The 16014-nt window shown below is 47.0% G+C and overlaps 1 protein-coding gene across 2 annotated transcripts in view; it reads left to right on the top strand.

Annotated features, from left to right (window-relative positions):
- NHSL1 (NHS like 1) overlaps positions 1-4459 on the top strand; it is a 103753-nt gene extending 99294 nt beyond the window's left edge. For both annotated transcript variants that reach the window (XM_034990775.1, XM_034990776.1), the window contains one exon: positions 1624-4459. In XM_034990775.1, coding sequence (XP_034846666.1) covers positions 1624-2359 — 736 coding nt within the window. In that variant the 3' untranslated portion in view covers positions 2360-4459. The remainder of the gene's footprint in view (positions 1-1623) is intronic.
- The last annotated feature ends 11555 nt before the right edge of the window (positions 4460-16014 follow it).

Raw genomic sequence — 16014 nt, 5'->3', positions numbered from 1 at the left:
TCTGAGATGTTATTATTTCTGGGGGTTTTGTGGGCTGGTCGTTAACGTAGTCCAGAGCGCTGCTCTTGGTTGACAACTGAGCAGAGCCATCAAGCCAAAGTCTCATAGGCCAGGCTCTGCAGTCTCAAAGGGGCTGGTGCCACATCGGCTCTGGCCGCCCTTCAGACTTCGTATTCAGTCCTCACCACTTCCTGTCTTCTGCTTTTTGGGGGGCGTCTTTTGGGCCAGAAGCCTGGAAAGGGCCCATCCTCCCCTGTATCTGGCTGTGCAGGCCAGGTCAAAACAGCCCTGAAGGCTGGCCGGGTGGCAGGAGGGAAGAATTGTATTTCCCTAAATGACACTCCTCCATGCCTGACACTTGATGGCTGTTATTTGCTTTCATCTTTGTTGATAAAGTGTGAACTCCCTACTATTATTTCCCTTTCCCGGTAGGAAACTGGATCAGAAACTTTAACTTGCCCAAGGTCACAGAGCAAGGAAGCTTTAGTGTGGGATTTAACCCAGGTCTGTGTGACTCCAGAGGTTCTTTATCTCATTGAGTCCTCACAAACCTATGGGGTTAGTATCCTTACCCCCCTTTTGCAGGTATGAAAACGAAGTTGCAGCATCAGTGAGGAGCTTGCCCAAGGTCACACAGCTAGAAGTTGGTAGCACTCAAATTCAGTTCTTTATCTGTATATACAATAGCATCCTCTTTATCTTTCCCTGCTGCATATTCTAGAATTTTATAGCAAACAAAGAGATATAGCCATATCTTTATTTTATTAAATGTACCGAGTTTCCATAAGGAACCTGCACTTAGCCGAAAGATTCCTTGCAGACTGAGTTGTTCTTATGAAGAGACCAGCAAGGGGCCTCTTGGCTCATCTGCTTTATTACCTCTGAATCACTCTCAGTACAAAACACATGGAACAGTGAGGTTCTTAGAGACTGAGGACAAGAAACACCTCCAGGAAACGTTTTACTTTCCCTAAAGGCCCCTCCTCTTTCACATCCCACCCACATTCCTTAGATTTTCTTGATAGGTTAGAGGTTTTTTGAAGTCAGTCAGGCAACAGGATGTGGTGTGGAAGGCTCACTCTTGCTTTCTGGAAAACTGGATTTCGAGAAGTTGACATACGGTCCAATAAGAGCCAAGGAAGACTGGTTTTATGTCAACCTCTGGAATGATTAAGAATGCAGAGCTGTAGAGTCGTTCTAGAACCTGAGGTGGGAGCTTACCTCAGGATGGGGATATTCTGGGGTTTGGCTTATCTGTTAGCGAAGGGCTAGCACCAAACAAGAAAAGAAAGTAGAAAAAAGGATGGTCAGCACTGAAATGCTCTCAGGATCTGTCCAGTATAGGAGAGTTAGATAAAATATGACAATTATTCGAAACTTTTGAAGTGATCCTCACCAAAATAAGTTAACAGGATGTCTGAGATGTGTTTCAAAATAATCCAGTGAGGGTCGAGATGAAAGAAAGATGGCCATAAGTTAATCATTATCGTAGCTGGGTCAGGGGCTCACATGATAATACAGTGAACTATTAAAGTAACTCTTAATAAATGGTGACGTGCAGTATGACTGACATCCCGTGGCCCACTGGGAATTAACCATTATCTTAATGTTATTAAATCTCAGATCCAAGAGGAAAGTCCTCGGCCGTAAAGATTCAGATGACGATCACTCCCGAAACCATTCTCCCTCCCCTCCAGTGACACCCACCAGTGCCGCCCCAAGCCTGGCGTCCCCAAAGCAAGTGGGCTCAATTCAGAGAAGTGTTCGTAAGAGCAGCACCAGCAGTGACAACTTCAAAGCTCTGCTGCTAAAAAAGGGGAGTCGGTCAGACGCCAGTGCCCGCATGTCTGCAGCTGAGATGCTAAAGAACACAGACCCTAGATTCCAGAGGTCAAGGTCAGAGCCTTCGCCAGACACGCCCGAAAGCCCATCCAGCTGCTCCCCAAGCAAGAACAGGAGGGCCCAGGAGGAGTGGGCCAAGAATGAAGGCTTGATGCCTCGCAGTCTGTCCTTTTCCGGCCCCAGGTACGGCCGCAGTCGGACTCCACCTTCCGCAGCCAGCAGCAGGTACAGCATGCGGAACCGGATCCAGAGCAGCCCCATGACTGTCATCTCGGAAGGCGAGGGGGAGGCCATGGAGCCTGTAGACAACAGGGCTCGCTGGGCCCTGGGCGCTGCCAGGGGGTGTTCCCTGGATGGACTGGTGGGGGGTAAAATGGACAAGGGCAGCCTGCTCTGTGGCGGGGAGCCGGCCGCCTCGCTGCAGGCACAGGGTCCTGGCCCCGCAGAGGGGACGGTCAGCGCCCAGGGCACAGATCCAGCAGAACAGTGTGGAGGTCGTCTGCGGGAAGAGAGCTAGGGACGTGAGTGTGAATCTCCCAGGTAACGGTGAGGGAGGCACGCAACACGTGGCCCTAGGAAAGCCTGACAGGTACCCTTCCCTGCCTGGCCCGTGGATCCCACCCAGCGTTCATGCCGTGGGCCCAGGCGCCGCCAGCCCGGCAGCGGAAGGCGAGTATCACGTAGGACTCACTTGGCACTTGCCCTGTGGCTTACAAGCAAGTAGAAGCTTAACTTCTGAAAGTGCTTCCTGGGGAAGATTTTTTTTCCTTTTTCCTTTTTTTTTTTTTTTGCTAAATTCTGGGTGTGTATGTGGAGGGGTGTGTGTGTGTGCGCGCGTGCGCGCATTTTGACCACTTTTTATTTAAAACACACACACATACGGCATGTACAGAAGTAGGAGAAGGAAACACAGTTAAGCTGGGTAGAGGAATGGAGGCTTCTGGACTAGGCAGTAATAATTACTTTAAAAGTATTACATTTTGGGAAATTAGTGAGTTCCCGAAGAACGAGAGAGAGAAGCGTTCCTTCTAAGCAAGAGGGGGCTGTCGCGCGGGTGCCACCGCAGAGGACACATGGATGTGGGCCCCGGTGCGCTTTCGAGGCGAGCCATGCCGTGATGAACCCAAAACGATGGGAAAGGGCTAACTGGCTAATGGGTTCAGGTACTTTTTTCCCGGGGTGGGAGGGGGCTTTCTCTCTTTTTTGTGAAAATGGGAAACACGTGGGGGGGGGGGCAGCACTGTAACTCGGAGCCTGCTGCTCTGCAGCCACAGACACACGACTTTGAGCCTGACTTTGAGACACGTGGGTCCTTTCGTACTGCTCCTTGAGTAGCCACGGAGGCGGCCTTGGAGGCAAGCGCGACGGTGTGCACGCGCAGAGGGTGAGAGCCGAGGGGGCGTGCGATACGCTGCTGGAAGCCATTTCCCGCTTATTCAATGAGATTCTTTTTCAGAATTAAATTTGAAAACTTGCACTACAGAACTGTGGGTGGAGATTTTCCTTGTACAACTGTTTTTACCAGAGTTCAAACTTCCATTTGGCAGTTTCTTATCACTTGAAACGTCAACATTTGCTAACTTTTGGATATCCTTTTGGTTACACCAAAGAAAAAGGTATGGCTATTTTTTTCCTTGAACTGCCTACAGTATCATGTCCTCATTTAGAAAGGTTTATCAGAATCGATTATATATTACCTTACTTGGAAGAAAATACTGAATAGCTCTTGTTAGTCAAACTAATACCAATTGGCAGGGCTTGGCTATTAATTAGCCCTGGGAAATGAGTTTTTAGATTAAAAAGATTTTTTGCATCATCTGGTTTGTGAGTTTTTATATTTTTTATAAGGAATTGAGTTGGCTAATTACCTTCTAATCTTCTCCAGTTAGAATTTTAATACTCTTAGGCATGGGAGAAAAGTGTGTAAAGTATTTATTTTTATGCCCTATTCTTGTGACCTCCTTCTCCCACTCCCTCCCAACTGACGTGTACTTGGACTCCTGTATTTGTTGGCTAAGTAAAATAAGTCTTGTCTTCTCCATTCGAAGGACCTAAGAGGACAATACTGAGATTCTTGGCCTGGGTACAATGCAGCTGCCAGTGGTTATCTTTTTGGGTATAAAAATGTAATTGAAAAGTTGGACTAACAGGCCAGATTATCAAAGGGTTTGTTATACTTTACAACTTTAGATATCCATTTTAGACAGGGCTTTGAGACAAAAACAAACCTAAAGAATAAGACTTCTTCCGTTCTCTGAAGAAAACAAAACACTTCTTTTCACACAACCAGAAATCAAGACCTAACATTTGGCTGAAGGCTAAAGGACTTTTTACCATTTGGAGCAATTGTCTACTACATTGGGCACAAGGATTTTTTCTTCTCAATTTTAGAAAAGTGGTGTTGGCTTTTGAATATGAAATCTTCTCATAGCTCCCTAAGGAAGATTAGAATGTACGTGAATAATCAGAAAACTTTAACTTAATATATAAATCACTTATGTCAAAGGTATAAACAACATCAAAACTAACTATAAAACTATTAAAAAAAATCCCCGTTTTTAAAGAAAAAAACATTAGGTTTTAAAATTTGCTTTGAATAAAACAATTGTAAAGTAAATATTTGAACGTTACTTCTTTTTGTTTGTACACGCAGTTTTGAATAATAAGGTAGGTTTCCTTTCACGGAACTGTTGAGTGCTTTGCTGGATACAAACAGAACAGCAGTGAAGACCAGAAGGCTCCTGTGGGAGGTGGGGACCCAACAGAGAGGAGATAGAACATCACAGACACTGTGGATGGTGCCATCTAAAAGGACATATGGAAAAACAACTCTGAATAATGTCCTATCGACTCTTGAATAAAAAATGAATAATGTATTGACTGATAGTTCAGGTGATGTGGCATGTGGAGGGATGCGAGAACTTTTCACAGGAGTGCATGTGGAGACATAGGGAGACAAGAATCTAGACTCACCCCTGAAACCTATGGTGTCTTTAGCTTTGCTGCTTTATTTCTCTGTGAGGACTCGCTGCTAACAGACCATTTCATCTTTAAAAATTCAGTGAGCGTAGACGTGTCACCCTTCCTTATATCCTGAGACTGTAAGTGCCAGATAATCATGGAAGCCCTAGGGCTAAATTATTTCCCCCTTATTTGTCCTGAGAGTTGGGGGAGAGACAAATGACCACGTGGTCTGTCAGTGGGAAGCCTCCTCAACTTTGGTCTGATTTCTGCCCTCCTACTTCTGAAGAATGTTGATTGAAACCATTGTTCTCCTGTGGGGATGTGAGTATATTTGCATGGGGAGTCACAATGACAAGGGGAAGAAAGGAGGCATTTCCACATCTTGATCTGGGCACCGTGCCCAGTTCTGTGTTGGGCATCCTGGTAGGACAGGTGAAGCATGGGATTGGCTTTATTTGTTCTGCCTTAATGTGTTTTCAGCATATTAACTGAAGGTGAATAACCGTTTATGTTGCTGAGATTCCATCATGAAATGAGTACAACAGGATAATATACTTGGGTGGGTATTAGGATCTTATTGGGGGTTGGGGTTGGAAAGAGGGTCTTTCGAACAAAACGTGACCTGGCTCTTGAGGTCCGTTTGATTTTGAGACCTGTTTTTCTGTAATAAGCTATTCAGTTACTGTAATATAGTTTCTTTCAATGAGCTGCTCTAAACTACCTTCTACACAAAGCAAGCCTTTACTCATAGAAAAGCACTAGAGCGATCTAGTCATTTGTTTGGCAATGAAAAAAAGCCCTTTATTAAATACTTCTAATGTGCTAGGTAAAGGTGAGGGAGTCCTAGGATTAAAAAATGTGGCTGAGAGGCTTCAGATCTAGTAAAAAAGACACACACACTGCCAGCTGTCCTGTAAAACGTGTCAGACGAAAAGGAAGAATGGGCTCCACAGCAAACCCTGTTGGGACCTGACCCGCTGTGTGTTCTCCTTTACCATTGGAACACCTGACATTGATTCAAGCTGGTGATGCACCCAACCAAAACACTGTACCTCACAGCCTCCCCTATAGTCAGGAGGGCACAGTTTTGGCCAATGAGACATGAGCAGTAGTCTGGAAATCTCCAGGAAGGTTGCTGATACAGGAGCCAGCCCCATCTCTCATGGCTTCCCTTCTCCCTTTCTCCTTGAATGAATGGGAGGCGAGAAGAGAAGCCGTACTCTTCCAGCCTTTCAGCACCAATGGGTTGAAAGCCACATGTTGTGGAAGGTGGAGGAGAAAGGAGCCTGGTCCATTGATTACCTCTAGAGCCACTGCACCAGCCTTGGGCTATCTACCTCTAGGCACACTGGGTAAGTCATTTTTCCACTCACTTGCAGTTGAGGGATAAGTGAGGGATAAGGTTCTCAGAGGAAGGTGTCCTTGCTTTTTTTTTTAAGCCCTCTCTACGCCCAATGTGGGGTTCAAACTCACAACCCTGAGATCAAGAGTCGCATGCTCTACTGAGTGAGCCAGCCAGGTGCCCCAAGTGTCATTGCTTTTGACTAGGTAGATGGGGGGAGGGACTGATGTTGAACCCGAACTAAGACTTTACAGATAAGGAGGGTTTCACCAAGCAGGGGAAGCTGGCAGAAGGACACTCCAAATGAAGGGGATAGCACGAGCAAAGACGCAGAGGCCAAGTGTTTAGAGGAAGCCAGGTAGTTAAAATGTCTCTAGGAAAACGTAGTAGGACATGAAACTGGAAGGGTCGTCTCCGGCAAGAATGTAGAGGGCCTGGTATGTCCTCCCAAGGAATTTGGGTTTTGTTCTGTGGTATTGGGAAACAATGAAGATTTTATAAGGAGAATGGTATGACCTGCCTTGGTTCTTAGCCTTCTACACTCTTGTTGACTACATCTAATCCCATAGTATTAAAATATACATACATACATATATATATATATATATGTACTGCCCCCCCCCCCCCCCCCACATCTCTACCTTATCAATTAAAAGCATTACACACTATGGCTTAGGCCCCAAATCTAGGTTCCTTCTTGTGGCCTGTTTCCTTTTCACCTACATCGAAACCCTCAGCAAGTCCTGTCAACCATACTGCCAAAATAGTTCACAAATCCAATCACTTCTCACTAGTTCCCCTGCTGCCTCTCTGGTCCAAGCTGTTGTCTCCTACCCAGACTCTTAGAAAAGCTTGCCACCTGGTCTTGTCTTTACGGTGCATCTTCAGTCACTCTTAATTTGCCATATAAAATAAGCTCTTAAAGACAATTCATAGCCCTCCATTGCTTGAAACCCTTCAAAGACTATTACCATCAGACTAGAATTCTAACACCTTGCAGGGGCCTTTCAGATCTGCCACTGTTCCCCTCACTCAAAGGGTCTAGCCTTACTCCTTTTTGTCCCTTAGCAGAAGCTACTTCCCACCTCAGAGCCTTTACTGAAAAGTTCCTGTATTTCTGTGCTAGCTCGGGAAGTAGACACCAAGACCATGAAGAATGCCTAAGGCTTTACTGGAGTGTAACACCTTTAAAAGGAAAAGGGAAGAAGGAAGATGAGGCCAGGAGAGCTGTCAGATTGCAGTACTGACCTTACACGTCTGCCTAACCTATGGGAACTCTGGGGGAAAGATGGCTCCCTAGAGGGCCCGGTGTTGGACAGAAACAGCTAGGTCCTTTACCACTGCCTTGCTTGGTCTTTGGTTAAGAGGCCACGCTGAGAAGAGCGTGCCTTCAATTTCCACTACTTAGTGTGATCATTGGCCACCAACCCTTTCTGATTTGGGAATAGTATGACCTCAGCTTGAAAGCTAAGGTGGCCCCTGATGAAGCCAACAGAGGCTGTCAACCAACCACACTATTTGCAGCTGGCTGGCAAGTCTTGAAAGGAGATCTAAGTGGCACATCTCCATGCTTGCCACGATCCTCCCCTTGCACCTTGTAGGTCCTCTCCCCACCACCCCTAAACATGGAGAGCCACTCCTCCAGGGCTTTGGTGGCCTTCTCTTCCTGAGAAGAAAAGGAGCATGGTGGGACCAACTACAGCCCTTTCTGCCATTGGCCTGGGGCCACATCTGATACTCATCCTCCCCTCCGTGTCCTTTACTTTCAACTGCCACCTCTGCTCCTCTCGCTGGCTTTCCTAATGGTGTGAACCAAGCTGTCATTCGTGAGGGTTCTGAGGTCCTGAGAATCAAACCATTCTGGGACTAGGGTTGCTACACTTGTCCATTCACAGTTCCAACTGGGCAAAGAGTATAAGGGGTGCCGCAAGTGGGTGTCCTCAGTTCCACACATCACGTAATAGCAGGCTTACCTCCTTTTATACTCCAGGTTAGTTAGCCCTGACAAGATGGTGACTCTTCTTGCTTGCTGGACCCTGGACACAAGGCATTAACATCTGAAGCAGTGCTTTTCATGCTCTGTCCCTGCTCCCATATGTCCATCCACGTACCTCTATCCCCAGACCTCCTTGTCTCAGTAATCCTTTTTTCTTTTCCCTCTCCAAACTCCTGACCCGTTGGCCAGGCCATTTGCCATTGCCATGACTCCAGGTATATTTCACCTTTTCCCTGGCAAAGTAAATGACCAGGTCCATTATCAAAAATGGCCTTATTTATTTATTTATTTTTTTTTCAGAAAGATCGCGGAAATTTTTTCCCCGAAGTTGTCTTTCATCATCACCCCTGAGTGAGGGTGTAATCCAGCTGTTGTCCCTATTCATCTTGCACCCTCAAGAGTAAGCCAAGTCATCAGTATGCCAAGTTTAAGCTTTTCCCTCTTCCTTCAGCTATCATACATGTCCTCCAAATAACCAGAGGGAGGGAAGGGGGGACGGTTGGGTGCAACCATGATGACATGGGAGCTTGGGTGACCTGCTCACGCAGCTTGCTTATGTACTCTGGTCCTGTTCATGATTGCTCCTGGATGTATCATTTCTATCTCATGACGAACTGCTACTGGTCCTACCAACTTTATGACAGAAACTAGGTAAGATGGGCAGTTCCGGACACATCATCACATGGGGTCTCATGGTTGCATCTCTCCCAGGGCCCCGCAGCCTACCTGAAGCTTTTTTTTTTTTTTTAAAGATTTTATTTATTTTTTTTGACAGAGACACAGCGAGAGAGGGAACACAAGCAGGGAGAGTGGGAGAGGGAGAAGCAGGCTTCCCGCTGAGCAGGGAGCCCGATGTGGGGCACGATCCCAGAACTCCGGGATCATGACCTGAGCCAAAGGCAGATGCTTAACAACTGAGCCACCCAGGCGCCCCCTGAAGCTATTTTTAAAAAGCATGTCATACTCTCCTGCAGTTAGCAAGCCTTGCTTCAGGAACCCCGGGACCTGCATTGTGATTCTCTCCCTGGGGCTTGTCATAAATTCTACATTGCTTTTTTTTTCACCACTGACACCTCCAATAGCATAGGTCTGCTAGATCACATGGGCTATGCTAATTCCTTCCTATCTGTCACATCTAGGTCTGTTCCTAAGTGATTTTTTCCTCCTAATTATGAGTCATAATTTTCTGTTTGTATAGTTTTCTAAACTTTTTTTTATAGAATGTTGGGAATTCGGTTGTTTGTAGAGGGAGTTTGTTGTATTCCTTTAAATAGTATTAGGCTTTATTCCGGTGCGCAGCCAAGTTTCTGGGAATTAGTTTGATCCTTTCAAGGCTTGCTTTTAAGCATCATTAGGGGAGGTCCAGAAAAGTCTTTGGTTTAGACAGTTTAACCTCATTACTAAGGTAATACCCTTGTGAGGGCACTACCTGATACCCCACACATTATGAGTTATTTCCACTCTTGCTAACAAAAACAAAAACTGTTCCCAGCCTGAAATATGATCTGTGAATCATTTCTTTTTCTGTTTTCCAGTTGTTCATTTCATGGCTTGGGTAGTTTCTTCTTATACCTTCACAGATGAGTGCTTGGCCAAGAACTTAAGAGGACTCGCTGCAGATACATAGGTGTGTGTGTGTGTGTGTGTGTGTGTGTTTCTTCATCCTCTATGCCTCTATGCTGCTGAACTAATTCTGTTCACTTTGGCATCCCCTAACACTGATCTGTGTCTTCTCAACTCAGTGAGGTTAGTGGTCTCTGTTTGGCTTCCCCCTCCCTGCTTTGCTGTTTAGAAATAGCCTTGAAACCATAAGCTTGGACAGTCATTGAACTCACCTTTCCACACACCCCCACCCCCCACCCTTCTCTGAGATCTGAGTCAGGTGCTATGGACTTTCGATGTCTGGTTCCTGTTTCACCATCACAGCTAGAAGTCGGTGTCCACCTGGGGGTATTTAAAAACATTGCTCAAGGGAATACTGTTTTTGATTCAGGAAGAGGGGGGTTAGAAGCTTACACTCTTTTCTTAGCGGTCAAAGAATCAATGTGGGGTTATCCTACCTTCCAAGTATGTCAATCTTAATTATACATTTAGGGATTGAGGCAATAACCGGTGGTCGGTCTGCAGGCCCAGGGGACCAAGTGGAAGCAAAATTTGATTAGAACTCCATTTATTTTCTAACCTCCATATGCTCCCACTTTAATGGGGGAGAGGAACTATGATGACACCCTAGGTTTCTGGGCATCCAATGTCAATTTGGACCCCAGCATATCTGGGTATTTCTGTGTCTCCAGGGTACAGCCACCTGCGTAAATGGACACAGGTCACTTTAGAAAAATACTGGGGGACTCATTAGTGTGCACGCTTACTGAAATATTGCGGGGACCTTTTTCCTGGGAACCCAACCACCTCTTCAGTGAGTTTTGAGTCTGAAAAGAGACTCAACTCTGGAAACTGGGCAAGAGATCAGTGTTGTGGGTGGGGGCTGGGGGGCGGTGGTAGGGGTGATCTCAGCCCCCTGCTTATCCATTCCTGCTCTCTTTGATTATGTATAAAGAGCATTACCCTTGTTGGCTACCCCATCTATTGTGTCCTTCCAGATGCCATGTTCTACTAACCATCTCCGTAAGACTTTACAGGATAGGCCCCCTTGGCTGCCCTTTTGACCTTAGTGGTCAATATGATCAACGCTCCCTGATTTCTGCAACGAGTGCTGCCACCTGGGCTCGTCATAGTCTGCTCATCACCCACACTGCTGCCTTGGCGAGCCAGATCCCTCCCCGACCTGTCCTGCCGGCCTCCAGTGCAGAGGACAGCCGCCGCTGAGCAACCTGGTTTTGCTCACACACCTGGCTCCTGTGCCTTTCCAGGGGCATGTAATTGTGCCCCTTGCCGAACGGCGGGTCCTCTGGGCCTTCCCATGGAACATAATTGCTATGGGACGAGTTGTGTCCCCTCCCGCAAGTTCACACGATGAAGTCCTCGCTGCCAATGTGGCTGTTGTTTGGAGATGGGGCCTTTGGAAAATAATTCGGTTTCGGTAAGGTCATAAGGAGGAGCCCTCAAGTTGGGCTTAGTGTTCTCACAAGAAGAAAAAGAACCCTCCTGTTGGTTCACAACTTGCTCAGGAACATCCCGGGTGTCACCTGAAATTGGTCCCCGAAAGCGGAGGGCAGGGAGAGACCAAAGGTAAACCGCTCCATATTGGTAGGCGGCAGTTTTGATAAACAAGGGAACGTAGGAGGTTTGTCTTAGGTGCTGCAAGACGGGTAGGTTTCCGCACCTGCCCCCCAGAATCTCAAAAGCTTACTGTGGACCCCCTTCTCTGCGGCTTCCGCTGCGAGCCCGGGAACCGCATCTCCTCCTTGCGAAGTATGTCCACCAGGTCAGAGTAGCCGAGCGCTCCTCACAATGCCTGTGTCTCTCACGTCGCTTCATCTCGTCACATACGCATTTTGCCAGCTCACGTCCTCACAAGAAGGGTGAGTACAGTCCAATAAGGTATTTTGAAAGAGAGAGACCATATTCACATAGCTTTTGTAGAGCATACTGTTATAATTATTTCAATGTTATTATTGGTTATTGTTAACTCCTTACTGTGCCTAATTTTTATAAATTTAAACTTTATCGGGCACCTGGGTGGCTCAGATGGTTAAGCGTCTGCCTTCGGCCCAGGTCATGATCTCAGGGTCCTGGGATCGAGTCCCGCATCGGGCTCCCTGCTCCTTGGGAGCCTGCTTCTCCCTCTGCCTCTCTCTCTCTCTGTCTCTCATGAATAAATAAATAAAATCTTTTAAATAAATAAATAAATAAATGAATAAATAAATAAATAAATAAATAAATAAAAACTTTATCATAGGTATGTACGTATAGGAAAAACCAGTACATAGAGGATTCAGTACTGTCGTGTTTTCAGGCACCCACTGAGGGTCTTAGAATGTAACCCCTGCAGCTAAGGGGGCACGACTGTGCCTAGAAGCCTGAACTGAGCCCCAGCCCCATTTCCATCCCACAGCTGTGTCCTCGCAGAAGCTTCTAGGAGCGGGGAGGGCAAGTGGAGCACGCATTCCCCCGACAGGGATGGGGGTGCAGAGCCTCCAACTGCCTGGGCCCAGCTCTGGGGTCAGGTGGCAGTGGTATGTTCCCCATGACCTCCTCCAACCTCCCCTCGGCCATGTGGGGATATAGTGAGAAAACGGCGGTCTGCCAACCAGGAAGCCAGCCTTCAGCTGGCACTGACTTGGCCAACACCTTGATCTGAGGCTTCCTGGCTGTCAGCACTGTCCGAAACAAGTTTCTGTTGTTTAACAGCCCCCCAGTCTTTGTGGTTTGTTACGCCGCCCTAGCAGATTAAGACAAAAATCAGGTGGGGCCTGTTGCTGCAGCTAATTATCCAGCCTGGGCTCTTCTGTGAGCTTTGCATTCCTTCCCCTATTATCTCTCCCGGCAGCTCAGGCATTTTAACATTTCTATCACTTCTTCCAGGCTTCTAGGAGCCACCCACCCTAAAGCCCTGAGTTTGCACCATCCTCTGGAGTTTTTCTCATGGTATTAAATCCTGTATCCTGAGTGATACCCCCAAGCCAGTAAGCTTTCCCTTATCCAGTCTTCTGACTGAGCACCTGGGGAACTGGGGTGCCAGGGCACAATCCTGGCCCCCGCCAGTGGGCGTTGGCTAGGTTCTGCAGTACCTGAGGCGGGTTATCCACTTCTGCCTTCATCGGGCCTGGCACGGCCCCAGCCAGGTGATGCTATGACTTCACCTTGGGTACAGGCCTGGGAAACAGGGACGTCAGCTTCTAGGGGCACCTGTTGCCTTATGGAGACAGATCTCTCTGAATATTGCATTTCCTCCTGTTATGGTGTGAGAAGGGGGAGTGGGTGATTCTAGTTCTTAATGGGAAAAGGCTGAGCCTCTTCTGCAGGCCCAGAAGGTTCAGAAACTTTCAGGGAGTCAAAATTGTTGGGGGCATCCACCAGCTGTCCCCTTCTCATTATCCAGGTTTAGTCCTGGCCTTGGTGTAACAAACCTGGTTTGGTTGAACTTTTTTTTTTTCTTTAAGATTTTTATTTATTCATTTGAGAGAGAGAGAGAGCATGAGCAGGGGAGTGTCAGAGGGAGAGGAAAGAGCAGACTGCCCACTGAGCAGGGAGCCCCCCCAAAAGTGGGGCTCAATCCCAGGACCCCGGGATTATGACCTGAGCCCAAGGCAGACACCCCAGCTGAGCCACACAGGCTCCCCTGGTTGAACATTTTTGGTGGTTACTACTTTTACCATCAAATCCTGTGCTTGACCTTCAGCTTTTTCTGCTTAACTTCGGCATGAGGTGAGGGCTTCTTAGCAAGTTCCCAAAGAGACTCTGGCTCTCACACTTAGTTTTAAATTGTCTGTTAATTGACCTCAGCTTTTCCTTATCCACCTGAAGGACATCAATTCAAGTTAGTAATAACCATTCAAGTCTATTGCCCTTGTACTCATTATCCAGCCCCACCCCATATTTGAGACACCCGAATCATCTACCAGCCATTGTACGCTTCTCCAGAAGTAGGTCATTCCATCTAAACTTTTAATAACTAGACAGCCCTCTTATGCCAGGAGCTGTCTATGCACTGCCCGTCCATCAGGGATGTGAGCCTCCTAACCAGCCAGGCAGGGAGTGACCCAGTGTCAAGATGCTCTTACCGCCCGTGATCGTGGGCCACTCTGATCCCAGTTATGCTGGTTTGACCCTGGGATGGAGTTAGGAGCACAAAAAATGTATGACAAAGTTAACAGTCTCTGAAAGCAGAAAGGAAAAGTGAGACGGTGGTTGGGGGGAGCTGTCAGGCTTCATGACAGATCTGGTGAAGGCTCTGCCAGCCCACCATGGAGCTCCAGAGCGAAGACTATTTACTCAGAAGGGGCCTGAGTTGGGCAGAAACAGCTAGCTTCTTGCACCACCACCTTGCTCAGTCTTCGGCTGGAAGATGCCAGAAAACAGCAGACTGTCAGCTCCCACTGCCTTGCTCAGGCATAGGCTCACTACACCTGAGAAAAATGTGTCCTTATCTTGAATCTGCCGCCGACCCCAAAAAGAGTGTCAGCTGGAGACATCAGCTGGCCACATCCCTCGAAGCCAGGTAGCTGGTCCTTTCTCGAAGGTGGATCTGAGGAGCACACCTGTGTGTGCTTGCCTTCCCAGGTCCCAGAAAAGAAATGACTGGTCTTTGGCCACTGTTACACATAAGCACCAGAAATGATCAAGGACAACTTCATGTCAGTAATCTCACCTCTAAACCAGCCTCCTAAATCAGGCTCAGCAGCAGCCTCACTCTGACCGCACCCCACAACAAAAGCTCCATTCCTAGGGGATTCTGAAAGTCCGCTAACCCTTGACCCTGGCACGGAATTCCTACAGCCCTGTACCAGGTCAGCAGTTTTCTTTGTCCAGAGAGACTGCAAGCATAGCTCTCTCTTGTCTCTCTTGCTCAGCAATCACTACATGCAGCTTTTTGTTCTGAATAGTGAAGGTGGCCTCTTCCTTTGACCCGGTCATCTCTGCCCAAGATGTCCACAACCCACCAGGCTTTCATCTGACCGGCCCCTTCTCGCCCCCCTAGTCTCAAATGTCTCTTCCTCAGAGAGGCCTGGGCTGTCCCTGCTGTGTGACGTCTGCTGCCCCTGGCCACGCCACCCACCATCCCAGACCCTCATTTCATTTACACTCTCTCCCTTTCTGGAACATAAACCCACGAGGACATTCAGGAAGGAGGACTGAATGGAAGAACGAAAGGTGTTGTGGGGTTGGATAATTACGAAGTTGTTGACGAGCGAGTGTTCCTGTCACCACCATGTCCCAGCCCCATGCGTAGTGCTGTGCCTGCAACATGGTAGACATGCCACCATGACTTCTTCAAGAGTGAAGGAAAGTAAATGGCCTTCCAGTGAAATATTTAGGGAGAAATGTTAAGTGATAATTAGAAAAGATGGTATGAATGCACTGAGTTTAAATGGATTGTTTTCAGACTCTGGAAAAGATAATCTTATGAAAAATGGACGGACACATCAACATGGTGGATAGCTCTGTGGAAAGCAGTGGTGGGTGGGGGACTGCCCACCTTAATCCCTCTCATGATTCGCCTGAGATCCGCCTTAAAACCTAGAACTCCAAGGAAGACATTTGATCGTTCTTTCCAGAGAAATTGGATAATCCAGGCAAAGGAGAGATGGGAATTATTGCCCCCCATAAAAGTCTAGGGGGTAACTAGGATTTAATTTTGGGTGGTGAGGAGGATCAGGCAGAATTTGTTGGTAGGTTCAGTGTTTGGAACGTGGTTGGAACGTGTGGTGCAAGACAGCCTAGAGAGGAGAGGAGAGATGCTAATTCTAATTGATGGAGCAAGAGTTATACCAACAGCAAAGGTGGAAGCCTTAGCCTTAGAAAACAGTCTACACATAAATTTGCTATAGATAAGAGAAGAACAATCTCCACAGAAGACATAAGGGATATTTGGTAGTCAGTGCCAGCCATGTAATCAAAATAACTGATTCATTGCTATGAGAAATATTCTCTGGATTGATTTAGGGTTGAAAAATGTTTTAGTTTATGATTTATGGAAGAGAAGGGGAAAATGAGATATCCTGGACTTGAATGGTACAAAAGCAATTTTCTTCTTGAACATGTTTCAGATTACAGCTAGATGTTGATCATCAGAAATATGCTTCTCTTGTTTAAAATGAAATTTATTGCCTAAGAGATGCCTATTTGTATAGAACTATTGAGTAAATATTAGAAATATTTACCTCATACCAGCAGAGGCTAGTACTGTGGACATTCTAGTAGGAGGGCTAGAAGGGGTCCTCCGGTTTTTGGTTTTTTTAATATATGA

This window comes from Mirounga leonina, unplaced genomic scaffold, assembly GCF_011800145.1.
Source record: "Mirounga leonina isolate KUSES-001 unplaced genomic scaffold, KU_Mleo_1.0 Mir_53, whole genome shotgun sequence".
Lineage (NCBI taxonomy): Eukaryota > Metazoa > Chordata > Mammalia > Carnivora > Phocidae > Mirounga > Mirounga leonina.
Note: the sequence above shows the minus strand (reverse complement) of the source record. Positions and strands in the feature narration are given on the sequence as shown.